Source organism: Triticum aestivum, chromosome 3D, assembly GCF_018294505.1.
Source record: "Triticum aestivum cultivar Chinese Spring chromosome 3D, IWGSC CS RefSeq v2.1, whole genome shotgun sequence".
Classification (NCBI taxonomy): Eukaryota; Viridiplantae; Streptophyta; class Magnoliopsida; order Poales; family Poaceae; genus Triticum; species Triticum aestivum.
In genome coordinates this window covers 482265318-482280859 of record NC_057802.1, presented here as the reverse complement: position 1 = coordinate 482280859, position 15542 = coordinate 482265318, and the positions used below count along the sequence as shown (strand labels likewise).

Below are 15542 nucleotides of genomic sequence, written 5' to 3'. Positions count from 1 at the left end.
TTGCTACCCGCCAAGTCACGCCTCGCCTCTGTTCACCAATATAGGAAGGACGTTTACGGTTCAAAACGTCCTATGTTGATGAACAGAGGGAGTATCTATCTATCTACGTATAAGCAAGTCACGAAGAGTACAACCACGGGACTGAGTACAACCCATTCACTGTTTCAGACGTTTAGTACAAGTAGCTCTGCCTAAGTCCATGCCAGTTTTGCTGGCTTGGATTTCACTTTCACCGCGTCAGTGGCAACTCGACAGAGACCTTGGATCTGCGCTTTCTGGCAACCGCGGATCATCCCGATCGAGCCGACGGCTCCTCGGAGATGCTAGCTGCAGTTTCTCGACGGAGATGCGGCTGCGGCTGGCACACAGGATCTCTACTTCTCCACGCCCTGCCCCTGCACCGACATGCTGGCTCCAGCCAGAATCCAAACACAACAGCTAAACATGCTCCTGCCTCAGCTAACACAATAGCTACTGATGTATCGAGCTCCAGCCCTCAATTTTGTTTCGAACGACGGGGTCAGAAAATCTGCCATCCAGTGATCTGTCACAGTAAGATTTAGTGGACTCCTTGCACCTCCTGGCATCAGTAGACGGATATATCCTTGGGAAAAAGCTTCGCTAGCATCCTCGTCGCATGCTTACAGGGACTCCGCAACTGAATAAGAGCTTCACAAGTGCAATACGGTCAGATAGACAAAGTGAGATTTTAGTGGATCAGACTTGTATTCCGCTGCTATAAGTGCTAGTAGTAGCATTGCACCAAAGCTTCACCGCATTTCCTCTTTCTAACTGTCGACGAAGTGCTAGTAATGGGATTGGGATGTTGAATATGGAACAAGTATGAACCTTTATGACCGGCCCAATACAGAATATGCAGACAGAGCATCCATGAGATGAAAGGGAACAAAGATTTGCCCGTTGCTCTATTGGTTGGACTGTATATTCCTGATGCGGAATAGACAGACAACTCCTGTATAGTAGTACGAAGAAGATCCTCAACACATCATTGCCAGTTTTCTATCAGGACAAGATTTCAGATATGCTGGCGACCAATCTCTAGTTCATACAGCTGGGAAAGGCAACAAGTGTTCCTTAATAATAAGAACATGTGGGGGGTCATGGTAAGCTATATTTTCTGTTTGCTTGAACTATTTCGACAGCTAAGCTACCGATATCTTTTGGAAATCCAGAATCACAGCTCCATAGACCTGACGATCTGGCATACATACAAGATAGTGTTCGACTATACTATGAACAATATTTAAACTGGGTTTAGACTAAAATTAGTCGAGTGCCTGATTGTGCATCTCTGACATAGCCTAGTATCTTAGTACTCTAAATTATGACTAAACTATAAACTTCCTAAAATAATTTTAATATCCAGATAAACATCACAATGAAAATTCGAGGACACACCTTCAGCTAAGCAGCACGCAGAGCTTATTTAACTCGGACCCTGAATACTGAACATCACCATCAATTGCAGTAAAATTTATAACACCTGAACAACATTGCACCCATGATCCATTTCCATGTCCTATGCGTGACCTCAAATACGATAAACGATGGATAGTTTGCAGAATCACATCGGCAAAAAGAACTGCAAAACTATCGTCTTCACCAAACAAAGCTGCAGTAGCTAACAAGCTCGAGTAAAGCATCCAACTCCATAAGTGCAGTGCAAAGTAATCTACACCACAATAACTCAAAATATGCCCAAGTTTACATTGTTCGATGTTAAAACTACATACTTTCGGAATGTAACCATAGTAAGGATTGATAAACCATATCTCTTGGGGCAAATTAACACAGAAACATCCATAAGAACACAATTATCTTAATCCATACCAAATAGTTCAATGTCTAATGACAGCTCAAATAAAGAGTTCATAAATAAGAGTAATGCCGTAATGGTGAGTGATACAACACACATTTTTACAGGTGTAGCTAAAATTAACACCTGATCACGCGTAATGTACAAAATAATTCAAACACACAAACTCAATGACTGGTCGAAGGCAGCTACCAAATGCAAACGCAATGGATCAATCGAGCAGGCCGGTCTTCCGCCACACGGCATTGCGTACCTGGCGGAGGTCCCTCCCCTTGAGCGTGCGCCCAGCGCCTTCCAGCACCGAGAAGGTCGTCATGGGCGACTCCCGCGCCCGCGAGCGCGCCACCATCTCGTGCGGCGGCAGCATCTCCTCGTCCTCGTCCTCCTCATCGGGTTCACTCGCGAAAGCCTCGAACGGCGGTCGCCGCATCCGCGCCACCGGCACATTCACCGGCGCGGACTGCGGCATTTGCATCGCCGGCGCCGGCGCCGGGCGGGGGATGGCGGGGATCATGCGCGGAAGGGCCGTCGCCGGAGACGCGGGTGACGTCGAGGCGGACGGGGGCGGCGAGAGAGGCCCGAGGCGCTCGGGGAGGGCCTCGAGGATGCCCCCCGGCGGGCGGCGGAGGCGGGGGCTAGGGTTTGCGGTGCGGAAGGAGGAGATGAACAAGGGCCGGCGCGGCGGCGGCGGCTGCGGCCGCTCGGGAGATCCGACCCCCGAGCCGAAGAGGTCGTCCTCGTCGAGCTCGAAGGCCGCCGAGGCGGGCTGGTCGCCGGCGGCCGCGCGGGGGAGGAATGCGCCGAGGAAGCGCTCGGAGCTGGGCGAGCTCTTGTGGCGCGCGCGATCCATGGCGAGCGCGAGGCGAGGCTGTGCGGGCGGGCGGTGTAACGTCTGGCGCCGTATTTGCGATTGACGGCGCACGTCACCGGTGGGGAGGCGGCGATCCGGCAGCGCAGTAGGGGAGGGATGCGTGCCGGCGCGTACTTCGGTGGGTCCGCGGGTTTGTTGGACTCTGCTGCCCTTTGGGGAAGAACGGAGCCACCAAGGTTATGCTGCTGGGGTTTTCAGATCCGTGCAGTACTTTCACCGCAGGGATTCAGAGTTTTTTTTGTTACATTCTTTTTATTCTGTTACATTCTTTGTACAACCGTTTGTTGCAAAAGACAGTGCTTAGAAGGCGCTTAGACACGCTTATGCACTAGGCGATGTCACTTCAACTTTATTTATTTTTCTTTCTATTCCCACATTTTGAGAATGCGGCGAAACAAATAGTCTGGAAATTTCAATTTATAAAACTGTAAAACTTGTATATGTCGTAAAACGAACTTGAGGCGAGTATGATTTCGAACTTTGGATGTTGATCACAAACTCAGGAGTATTTGATTCAAGGTGCAATAGTGAGCGTTCCTTTTATAAGCCTGAGCATGGGGGTTGGAACTAGAAAAATAAAATAAACACACAAGTTAGTTGTAATAGATATGCTCGAATGTGTCTTCCTGGCCTGCTTTACAGTTTAAGTTTTATTTTTAACACAGTACAAACGTGTGCGCTCATACAAACACAAAACACTCACTTATATGAACGTACACACACATCTCCAAAATACTGAGCCGACATCACATCTTGATTGACGAAGTCACCATAGGCGCCTCCGTAGTCAATGGAGACGTCTCCTCCCACTGAACGAACATTACCAAAAAGACTAAACTAGTTTTATAAATTATGATCATCAATGTCAAGTCTAGGACTTGAACTCTGGTAGGCTAGTTCCACCACAAAGAAACTAACCATCTGACCTAGGCTCAATTCAGTATAGAGTTTATTTGATTTGTGCTCCTTAGAAAAAGAAGAGTTTATTTGATTTGTGCTCCCTAGAAAAAGGTAGCTGAAATTGGGTAGCGGAGAGAGAGAGAGAGAGAGAAAGAGAGAGAGATGTAAACGACAATAACTCATATGGCGACAAGTAAGAAAGAACAATTCATGTTTTTTTAGAAAAACTATTACACATCAAGAAAAAATGACATTGGGAGATGTAAGAGAACCAAAGAAAAGGGAAAGAGACTGATTCTAACATTATATTAGTTTGATTTAATTAAATTGTGGATTGACAACAAAGACCATGGCAATTTCAATTATAATATACTTCAAAACAGATGTGGTTAGCAATCTCAAATTCTCAGAGAATTTTCCTATTTGATTGCAAAGAACCTTTTTCTAACAACAGAATGTTGTATTCATATAAAAAAGAACAACTGTAGAGGCCCCTGCAAGATAGTAAAATAGTAACTTGTAACTTCCAACGAGATGCTGTCTACAAGAACCACTCACATGGCAAAGTACTCCGTTGTAGCAATGAGTCATCAATGCTGCCACGAGGACTTCACCAAGTGAATTCTCCTTCAGTTTTTTGAAACTACTTCGACGCTCTGGGCTGTTTGGGCAATGAGCGCACCTTGCCCATGACATCAAGGTCCTAGGGTTAGAGAGAGTTTCTCGATGATGAAGAAAAGCAACGCTCGCTGTCATCGAGAAAGGAAAAGCAGTCTCTATTGTGCAAATGAACTAACACCTCACGGGTGAACCAAAGGTTCAACCGGCGAAGACCCACCTCTACTCACTCCCCGCCGATGGCAAACAACACATCGTCAGAATAGGAATAAGTTCGGAAGCACTTATTTAATGAAGAGATTGCCGCCACGTCTCAACACACCGTCGAAACAGGAACGAAGTCTGAACTATTAGAAGCACAATTAAACACCTTTTTTGGGATAAAAACATTTTTTCTTGGAGGCGCAAAGAATATTGATTCCATATATTGACTATCAGGAAAAAGCAAGCTGGGCCTGTCTTAATCGCGAGCTGTGGCAGGCCGATTAGCCGCGGAGCTGGGCTAAAACGGATTTGCTCAGGGCCCAGGTACATCGACGTCCCAGCAGTAATCTCGTAACCAACAAAATCGCTCACAAGAAAAAATAAGAAAAAGAGAATCCTCTTCGTTTTCTTCCCAAGTCGCCCTCTCTCCTCGTTCCCGTAGCTTCGCCGTGCCGCAACGAGGAGACGAGGCCTCGCAGGGGAAGCTCGCCGTCATGATCTCCGCGGTAAATTCCGACGCCCTGCCCCCTCCGCCGCCCCTCTTCCGCCCCGCCGCCGCCCACTCGCGCGCTCGGCCGGTAATTTGTTTTTTCCACTGAATCTATCTACCCATGCGCGCTCTCGCAGGAGAGGAGCCAGTCGCAGAGCCCGCGGTCGCCCGGGGCGGCGGCCGGGGCGCCGTTCCTGTCGATCTGCGTCACGGATCCCGTCAAGATGGGCACCGGCGTCCAGTCCTACATCTCCTACCGCGTCATCACCAAGGTCATCTGACTCGTTCTCTGTTCCAAGTGCCCGACCTGCCGGTTACTTCGATTTGGTCCAGATTCAGTAGTTTTTACTGTGGTTCTGTTCGAATTGATTGTTTGGTTATGTCCGTTCGGTGATGCCAATTCCTGGAGCGATTTTCGCCCGCTATATGTGTCAGTCAGGCTGGAACAGCGGAGCTCGATTTATGGACTCTGGTTTCTTAATTTAGATCCGACATTGGAAATTAGTAACAGTCGAGTAATTAATGAACTCAGTGGTGTGCACACTCTTATGGCCTTTGAGTGGGTACTAGAAAGCCCTTAAAATATTTTCTTTAATTAGTAGAGCTATAAGTATGACGAAAGAAAACTACAGGACATTGAACAGTTCTGAATGTTGTCATGAAGTCGCAATAGAGAGCAGCTATGGAGTATCAGGACAATGGGAGTCGATTATATGGAAGGAACACAAAGAATCTTCAATAACCAAGTCACGGTCTCCGTAATTTTTTCGAGGGCTCGGTCGAGTGCCAAGTGCCAGCTCTGATGGAGGGATTGGTCACTCTCCTGCCTTTGATCACCTTTGGGCGTGGTCGGTTTGACTGTCTAGCTGTAACCCTTCAACTATGTTGTACACTTAGCCTTTCTTAATATATTTATATGTAGCCCTCCTGCATGGTTTGAATAAGAAAGGAGCACAAAAAAAAAATTCTTCGCTTAAAGAGGAAATACTTCAGTTCCATAATTAAATGATTCTATGAGGAAGCACCATCTGTTGCATTGCTCACACCAATTCATGACTAAATCTGTCTGTATACTTAACATACTTTAAATACAGGTGAGTTTTCTAATTCATTCAAGCAACACAGCAAGATTGTAGTGACCCGCACCATTAGACTCTGGATCCTACTGGTTCGTATGCTAACAAAGATGATCACGGAATGACATGGCAATATTGTGTAAACCGCCAATTGACGACACTTTGTGTGTACTGTTCTATCATTAATTCACACCCATTAGTTTAGCCTATTGAATTGACCTCCAGCACTCGTGTTACTTTTCATTCTCCATATTTGTCTTGTGCTTGCATGCTATCTAGGAGCTGTATCACATTTAATTCCTTGAGAAGATATATATTTATTCCTTTTTGGCCATATGCTGATTGTGCTGCTATTGATTTACTAATTTGCTAATATTTACCTCTGTAGACTAACCTACCTGAATTCGAGGGAGCAGAGAAAATTGTTATCCGACGCTATAGTGATTTTGAGTGGCTGCACGATCGGCTAGCTGAGAAGTACAAAGGCATTTTTATACCTCCTCTTCCAGAGAAGAATGCAGTTGGTAATATGACAAATTGTAATTTTATCATCAATCTATCCCATATATTCCCTGCAGAGTAACATAAATGTACGGACCACTTTAGTGCCAATATTGTGTTTTATTGCTTACCGAACTGTTGTTTCTTTGCTCTATTCTTAGAGAAATTCCGGTTTAGCAAAGAATTCATTGAATTGAGGCGCCAAGCTCTGGACCTATTCATCAACAGACTAGCTTCACACCCTGAACTTAAGCAAAGCGAAGATTTGAGGACATTTTTGCAGGCAGATGAAGAGGTGAAGTATTTGCATAAGCTGAGTTCTACAATTACTTGATAAATTTTAATCTATATAGTTATTTAATGTTAGAAAGTTTTTTTATTCTTCACAGCTATGTTACAGATAAATTTGACATAGGAATTATAAGTTGCATGTATTACTGTAGTCTTATCATATTGTTCACTTAGGTACCTGTTAATAATCAAGTAACTCTTGGTCCGACTGGCATATATTTCGTCATCCGGTGATTTGATCATTATTGCTGTAGCACTGAAATTTTCAAGGAACTAAATAAAATAAGAGTAATTTCACTGCATAATTGATAAGAGTTCACCAGAAACTCCAGTTGCTGATGGCATTCTTTCAGCTCATGTTATTGCTTTGTTTTTTGCGTGCATGAAACAGAAAATGGATAGAGCAAGGTCTTATGAGACTGGTATATTTAAGAAGCCGGGAGATTTCATACAGATGTTTAAGGTATGGTTTCTTCATTGCCCAGTAAGATGTCCTTGATATAACTGGATACAACCCCCCCCCCCCCCCCCCTCTCCTTTCTTAATATTGAATTTGCAGTTACTGGTTAATAGTTGGTAATGATTTCTGTAGGATGTACAGTCAAAGGTCAGTGATGTTGTTCTGGGAAAAGAAAAGCCAGTGGAAGAATCTACTCCTGAATATGAGAAGCTTAAACATTATATATTTGAGCTAGAAAATCATCTAGCAGAGGCCCAGAAACAAGCATTTCGCCTTGTAAAAAGGCACAGAGGTAATATCTTGATCCTAAAAAAAGTTTCTTGAGTTCATCCCTGATGTAAAATAGCAGTAAAATGTTGTGTTTGTTAAAAATTTGGTTTTCCAAAAAGATAGAACTAGATGACCTGGTGCATGGTATCATAATGAGCACAAGGCTGCGGTTCGGAGGCCATTAACAATATCTCAACTTGCTCTTGGTTATGTGGTGTTAAACTGGATTGCAAGACCAATTTCACCATTCTGTTTTTCTTTCATTAGAACTTGGGCAATCTTTGGCGGACTTTGGGAAAGCGATTAAGCTTTTAGGCGCCTGCGAAGGGGATTCGTTGGAGAAGGTGTTTTCTGAAGTTGGTTCGAAGTCAGAAATGTTGTCAATAAAGCTGCAAAGAGAGGTAATCAGTAACCTGTTAGGATTGTACCACTTTTCATTTTAAATACCATATGGCCATTCATTTAGTAGTTAGTACTTCTATTACCTAATGCTGTCGATATGCTGTTACTACAGGCAGACAACCTTCTCTTTAACTTTGAAGAACCTTTGAAAGATTATGTGCGTGCTGTGCAGTCAATAAAGGTGAGTTTATTTCTCTTCCATCTATTAACTGCAAATAGATAATTTCTTATAATGTTGAAGAAATGTCAAAGCAAATTGAGGTCATGACTAATTTTCTCATGGTCATGGCAGGCCACTATGCTTGATCGAGCCAATGCTTTCAGGCAGCACTTTGACTTGGACCAGGAGAGGAAGTATAAAGAGCTTAACCTGTATGTATTGCATATTGCAAGTTCCATATTTCGTGCTTAGTGGCATGGCGGAGTTCTTTCACCTTTCAGGATAATAACTAATAAAAACTGGGCCCTACCAATTTGAAAATTCCAGAGTCAAATAATCAAATCTCTAATCTCTTAGCACAACACAGGGGTAATCCTTGTGTCGATCTCATGTTTATTTTGCACTATTACCTGGAAATTTTCTCATCGTATTCTTACTGCAGTGAAAAGATGAAGTTCATGAACCCTGAGAAGTTTTCCGAGTCGGAAACTGAGTTCAGTGAGGTAAGTATTACTTTTAAGGAACTATATCGCGCGAGCAGAAATTGTGAATGGATAATTTGTTTGACCGGTGTTTTGTTGTGAATAAACGCAGTTGAAAGCAGCCAGTGAGGAGGCTACGAAGAGGTACGAGCACATAGTTAGTGTAATGAACGACGAGCTTGCACGATTCCAGGAGCAGAAAACAGCTGATATTGGACTTGCATTCCATGAGTTTGCGAAAGGTCAAGCAAAGTTAGCTAAAGACATCGCTGATGCGTGGCGCAGCATCCTCCCAAAGCTAGAGGCGTGTTCCAGTTCATAATCGAAACTGTGTTTGCCCGTTGTGTTTGAGATAGTGGTTGGCCCTTTGAGTTTTAGGCTGATTTTTTCCAGCCCAATTTGACAGTGGTTCATGTATACTTAAAAGTGACGGTTGGCAATGCTCCAGTTGTTATATTGACATGTTTTCTTTACCGTGTGCGTGTGTACTCTGTAACTCAAATTTTCGACCAATTAGTCTAACTGTTGAAGTCCTTCAGGAAATATTATATTATGAATAAAGAGAAGACAGTGGAGTTGTTTAGCATTACTTCCTCTAATGGAATTTATATCTTTATCTTGGAAGAGAACATGAAAGGAGACCTTGAAAAATAGGGATTACAAATTGTATCAACAGAGAAAGGCAATCGTGCTGCATCATATTCCTTCTTCAGTGTCAAACTTGCAGAATCTGAACAGGCTTGTCAAACTCGCGCAATCTGGATGGACTTCTGAAGCGCCATGAGGAGGCTCCTCATGATCCGGGGCTCCCCAGGCGGCTCCATGTCCTTCATAGCACCGTTCCTGATTGCTCGGAACACAAACCCAGAGCCATCGGTCGCCGGAGACACCAGGCAGTCGATGTAGGCCAGCAGCGAGGTCGCGCCGTCGTCGATCCCGATGAACCCTAGCCTGATCCCGCCCTCCACCTTGTCCACCTGTTTGCACATGGAAAATTGCAGTATCAGCTGAGGAAATCAGAAGTATATCAAACCATATCGCCGGCTCTCGGGTCGCCTTACCTTGATAGGCACTGGCAGTGGCAACATGGCGCCTTGGCATAGACTGTTTCCCCACTGTCAGACAAACAGGTTCAACGTAAACATCAGTTCTACCTGGGTGTATTGAATTGTACTAATACACCAAGCAGTTCACCTGAAGGCCTAAGCTGAGAGAGAAGACCAGAAATGCTTACTACTGACCTGAAAGAGCAACCCCTCGAACCGAGCGACGTCGATGTTGGCGGGCAGCTTCACGGTGCCGAGGCTGACCCCGTCATCGTCGGCCGGCACAATGCCGCCCTTCCCCGGCACGGCGCGCGGCGGTTTCACGGACACTCTTGCCCTGAAACTGGGGAGCTTCTCGGCCTTGTTGAAGCACATGGAGCTGTAAGCAGAGCGGCCATGGCTGCTGGAAGTGTGCTTGGGAAGCGTCCCTGAGGAGCAGGAGGTAGTGATCCTGTGGACCAACAGCTGCCTTGCAGTCGCAGCCGCCATGTTCTTTTCTTTCTGGGGAGGGAGGCAGGATGGAGATTCAGGCTTGAGAGAGCACAATACCAGTGCCGGTTAATGGGTGCACCCGATTAACCTGCGGGGATGAGAAATGAATGGACAAGCCGGTGCCGCCCGGACAATTTTTTTGGTTGGTCGGGGCCTCTTCTTGTCTCGTGGTTCAGCGTGCAACTAGCGACCGCGTCCTCTAAAATTTATTAAGATATGGGGCTCCTCGAGAGCAACTAACTAACTAAGGGTACCCCTTAAAAGCAACTCTAGCAGAACCCGCATCCGGCGCAAACCCGCATAATTCCGGCGATTATACAGGCTCGGCCCATTTTTCTGGCCAGACCAGAGCCCGCATCGGTGTCCGACCCGTAATTTTTTTTGCCGCAGCCCGCAAACGCAACCCCCGAGCCACTATAACCGCAGGTTTGCGGGGCAGATGCGGGTCGAAACCCTATCCTCCCGCCGCCTCATTCCCCTCCAATTCCCCACCGCGCCGCTCGATTTCTCGCCGCCGGCGAGTCTTGAACCACCATGGCCGACTCGGGGGATGAGGCGGAGCACCGCTGCCGTGCCAGATCTGACGCCGCGCAAGCGAGGGGGGGGGGGGGGCGTCGGTGGCTCAACCAGGGTGCCCCGCCGCCGCCGGCATTCGACCGGCGCGAGCTCGACGAGTTCGAGCTCGAGCGCGCCCATCGCCGCCGCGCCTCCTCCGCCAACTGGTCCGCGGGGAGCTCATCTGGCCACTAGTGGGAGCTCATCCACGGGCGCATCGAGCTCGCGGCTCGTTCCGGTGAAGAGGGAGCCAGAGGAGGTCGTGCCCGATGCGCCGCCGCGCCGAGGCGTCATCGGACCGGAGGACTACCTCCCACCGGGGCAGGAGGAGCTCCTCGAGCGCGTCGTCCTCGAGCGGTCGGTGAGGGAGCTGCAGGAGATGGAAGAGTGCATCCGGCGCGAGCTCGAGTACGAGCGGCTCTTCCTCGATTCGGGCCTCACGGCATCGCAGGCGCAGACATCGAAGGAGGCCGACCTGCGCGTGATGAAGGAGGAGCAGGCGAAGCTCTTCGTCGACCTCGGCTCCGACTCCTCCGACTTCGACTGATCGCCGCCGGTGGGCAGCTACCGCAGGAGCTCCGGTGAGCTCAATTTTGTTGCAGTGATGCGGTAGCGTAGGCCCTGTCTAGCATATCTAACCTCTATGTATGTATGTGGCGTGTATGAACTTATTATGCAAAGAAGAACCATGTATGCAAGCGAGCTCCGGCGAGCTGTTGTTTAAATTTCTCGCGCGAAACATTTTTTTTTAAATTTAGGGGTCCGTTTGCGGTTTCTAGTCTGCCACCACAATTTTCGGCCTGCATAATCGCCCCCGTGCGACCTGCAAACACATTTTACGGATCGGCAAAATGCGGGGTCTGCTAGAGTTGCTCTAAGGGAGCATCTCAGGGTCATTTTTTGATGGTCTAACACGCTCTCAGCCGCCATGTATTGTGTGTTGGGCGCTCCCTTGAGTTTTTTTTCCGTACATATTTTCGCGTTTTAGATGCTTTTTTTTGTCTTTTGGTTTTTTTCAGTTTTCCCTAGGTTTTGGACAAAACATGAAATTTTCTTTGCGCGAAAATGCGTTTTATTGCGAGAGGCGTAAATTTGTTTGTCATGGAGGCACAGATTTATTTCCACAAGAGGCACAATTGTGATTCCGTGTTGCACAGGTTTCCGAGAGGCACAACTGTGCTTCCGTGTTGAAAAAGCACTCGAGAGGCACATATTTGCTTCTCGTGGAGGCATCGATTTGCTTCCGTGTTGTGCCTCTCGGAAAGAGAAAAAAAATATGTTTTTTTCCTTCCGCGAGAGACACAAATTTGCTTCGGCAAGATGCATAGATGTGCCTCTTGAAAATAATTTTTTTGTTTTTTTCATGATATGCACAAATTTACTTCTCGTGGAAGCATAATTATGCCTCACGAAAAAGAAAAAACACGGTTTTCTCTTTTATGAGAGACACAGATTTGCTTCCGCGAGATGTGCCTCTTGGAAATGGGAAAAGTGGCGAAAAATGGTGCTTCTAGCACCTTTTTTCTTTCATTTTTTTCATGAAAAAAAGTTCGTCGAAACCTATTAACATGGGATCTAGTTTCGAAGATCTCGACGCGAAAAATCCAACAATGAAAACGGATGGTGATTTGGATGCACGGTTTAAGACATAAAATATTTTGAATAGTCGAATCTACGAAAAAAGAAAAATCGCAATGTGCCACTTGTGGCAACCTGAGAAGGTGGTAGTGACCTTTGCAAGGGGTACCCCAGTGATTTCGGAGCTCCTTAGATATGAAGCCTTATGGTGCATATTGAATATTATGAAAATGCTACGGGCCTCGCCCATAAGGGTGTGTGTCGTTCGGCCGACTGTTTTTCTTGATTTTGTAAAATTATTCCCTAGTTTTCAGTTTATTTTTCAACAGTTTTAATTGTTTTCTTTTTTTTCCTGTTTGTTTTCTCTTCCTACTATTTTTATTTTATTTATTTTACATGCTAATTCATAAATCTCTACTATTAAAATGAATTGGTGAATGATGACCTGCCATCTCATCTACGATGGCGTATCGTGCCCTCCCCTTGGTTACCAAAACAACAAAATAATTGAAGGCACTTACCAAATGAGCATAAGTGTTAATGGGCCTCTTTTGATTCAAAGGACTAAAGGAAATTTGGAGGATGCCAATCCCTAGGGGTTTTTTTTTCTATGTAGCTCGTTTGATTCGTAGGATTACAGTCCATAGGAAAATTTTCATAGAATTCAATTGTACTAGTTTTATAGGATTTTCATCCACTTCAATCTTATGTGAAGAATCCTATGTTTTCCTGCACTCAATCAAACGACCATTCTAATCATGTACTTCCTCCGTTTCAAAATAAATGACTTAACTTTGTACTAACTTCATTTCTATGTTTCTTCTATTCCTACATTTATACAAATCCTACGAATCAAAGAGGCCCTAAATGGGTACGGTCTCCCCTCCACTTACCAAAACAATGAGTGCTTCAAACAACTGAGCGGGCTTATCAAATAAACATAAATACTAGTAAATGGTACGCCCTTGTCGCACTTGCCAAAATATTTTAGTTCCAAACGATTGAGCGCATTTACTAAATCTTTATCTCTACTATGAGTGAAGTCTGTGTTTAAACCTTGAAATTATAGTGCTGATTGTAAACGAATTCTCAATTTTAAGTGTATATTTTATTTACATAAGTTGGTGGCGCAGGAGAGCACGCCTATGCTTCAAGTGTACGTCTTTTGAAAAAGAGGATAACCTCCAATGCACACACCCATCTTTATTAAATTATTCAATAAAGTTTAACAAAAATAAATACATGGGTCAACTCAAAATCATATTCTTGGTGATATATGCCACTACGCCTACTAGTGCCCTACTCACGTACCAACTCACATCATATAATCTGATGTGGCCATTAGTGGCAAAGCTATTGTTTCATCGTACGGAAATATTTCAAGCTATTTCATATGCTACACAAAAGGAAAGAGACTTGGACCATGGTGCTTCAACGGGACAAGTTTTAGTTGGTTCTATATTGCTCCAGATGCCTCTACCACAAGAAGAGATCAGACCAACTTTCAGAACTCCCCCAAACAGGTTGTGTTTTGATCTATGGCAAAAAATAAGCAAGCAACTAGTTACATGATGTGTTTTTCCTTCCATAGTGCGAACGCTAGCTACATGCATGGCATCTTTCTCAGGCAGGTCTACAACTAGTACTAGTTACGTGTCATGTTCTAAGTCTAATTTGGTTGCTATGTGATCAAGGTGGCCGGATAATTAGTTAGGAAAATATCTTCTTAGTTGAACGAAGAGTCCGTATCAGATTTCTTACCTGTTTGCTTATGAATCGGTTTGAAACGATCTGATGTGTCACCTATAAAACGGGCTGGCTTCGTCCATTATACGGAGGCTATTTTTTTTAGAGTTTAGACAATATTGTGTATCGATATTAAGCGACCCTTTTTGGGTGTCGTTCATATTTATTTTGTGTGAATTTTCTATTCGAAAATTGCACTTGGTTCGAGGTTCGTCGTCACCGACGGGTTGCGGGCTGGTTACGTCTACTACGGCGGGAGGTTTCTCGTGTGTCGAGGGATTATCCGTTGGTGGTCGTCACCCCATCTTCAAGTTACGTGTACTGTTCACGTGATTGGAAGATTTTATCGTGAATCTTGGAGTAATTCGTTGCATCGTAAAAGATCGGGCCGAATCAGTGGCACGTCTGAGGTCGTGCCTCATCATAATCTGGTGGCCTCATCAAGCCGCCCCACAGCGAGTCGAGATCACCAAGCGGTCTGGTAGACCCTCAGCGCGCCCGCATGCGCACCCTTCAGAACCTGCCACTGCCATCTTCCGCCGTCCCAGCTTTAGGAGAGATCCACACATTGATCTTGCCAGGCCAAATTCCCGTTGATGCCAGATAGCACCACCACCCTGCGCGCGTTCATTAATACACATCCATCGCCGAGACCCGCCGCATCACTCCAACGAGACCAGCCGTCGTCGATACGGTAGATGCCACACCGCACCAACTTTTGATGTAGATCGCCGCCAACGCCAACCCAAGGGTGGCTGGTCGTATTTCCCTCAAGGCAACGCCTTTAAGAAGGGAGCGACGTTGTCGTCATCGCCCACCACAGCTAAGGTTTTCAACGAAAAACAAATGGGATGAAGATGAAAGCAGATCTGACGAACGTGACGAACGTCTACGTAAAGAAAAAATGACATCCTCGGAAGTGTAGATGAACCTGCTAATTAATCCGGGACTGACTACGGGTCAGTCGATTGAAAATTTAATGTGGACTGACCCAAAGCTGTTTCAGCCAACGAAACTACCTCTGTGCATCAAGGCTTAGGGCCAGTTCTTTTGTAGCTTTTTTCAGCTTCTGGTCAAATTAAGCTAAAAGCCCAAAAGAACTCGAACTGAGGTGTTTGGCTTAGCTTATTTCCACGGCCTCCTCCCTCACAATGAAAATAAGCTGGGGGTAGACCAGCTCCGCGCAGAAGCCACTTACAAATGAAGCGGTATACGTCATTGCCCTTGAAGTTGGCGCAAATTACTGCCAGATTGCCACCGTGCGACCTGCCAGTCTGCCACAGACGAGGAGGAGAGCTCTCCCGATAGGGTTTCCGCCGCCGCCGCCACTCGAGCCGCCTGCAGCGGTCATCCGCGCCGGAGGTTCTGCCGCCGCACGTCCTCCCCCAGTTCCTCCATCGCCGCTGCCATCGATGGGGGTAGGCGTCCGCCGCCTCATGTCCTCCTCCAGTCCTTCCGCCGCCGCTGCCATCGACGGGGATGGGCGTCCTGCCGCCTCAGGTCCTCCGGCGCCCCCGCCATTCGTGCACCCCCACCGTTTGTCCGCTGGCCGCCGAATGCCGA

General features: G+C 46.1%; 3 protein-coding genes across 3 annotated transcripts; 1 reads left to right on the top strand and 2 right to left on the bottom strand.

Annotated features, from left to right (window-relative positions):
- Positions 1-1820: 1820 nt before the first annotated feature.
- LOC123079846 (proline-rich protein 36) lies at positions 1821-2883 on the bottom strand. Its single transcript, XM_044502668.1, has one exon. The coding sequence runs from the start codon at positions 2685-2687 to the stop codon at positions 2049-2051; it is 639 nt and encodes a 212-aa protein (XP_044358603.1). The 5' UTR covers positions 2688-2883; the 3' UTR covers positions 1821-2048.
- A 1893-nt stretch (positions 2884-4776) lies between these two features.
- Positions 4777-9148, top strand: LOC123079844 (sorting nexin 1). The gene is made up of 11 exons (XM_044502666.1): positions 4777-4936; positions 5058-5192; positions 6385-6520; positions 6659-6792; positions 7180-7251; positions 7381-7540; positions 7786-7919; positions 8033-8101; positions 8213-8292; positions 8523-8583; positions 8675-9148. Exons 1-11 carry the CDS (start codon positions 4925-4927, stop codon positions 8882-8884), a joined length of 1203 nt encoding a protein of 400 aa, XP_044358601.1. The 5' UTR covers positions 4777-4924; the 3' UTR covers positions 8885-9148.
- LOC123079845 (uncharacterized) lies at positions 9082-10238 on the bottom strand. The gene is made up of 3 exons (XM_044502667.1): positions 9804-10238; positions 9624-9677; positions 9082-9539 (listed from the first exon to the last, which is right to left on the bottom strand). The coding sequence occupies exons 1-3, from the start codon at positions 10095-10097 to the stop codon at positions 9306-9308; spliced, it is 582 nt and encodes a 193-aa protein (XP_044358602.1). The 5' UTR covers positions 10098-10238; the 3' UTR covers positions 9082-9305.
- Between the last annotated feature and the right edge of the window lie 5304 nt (positions 10239-15542).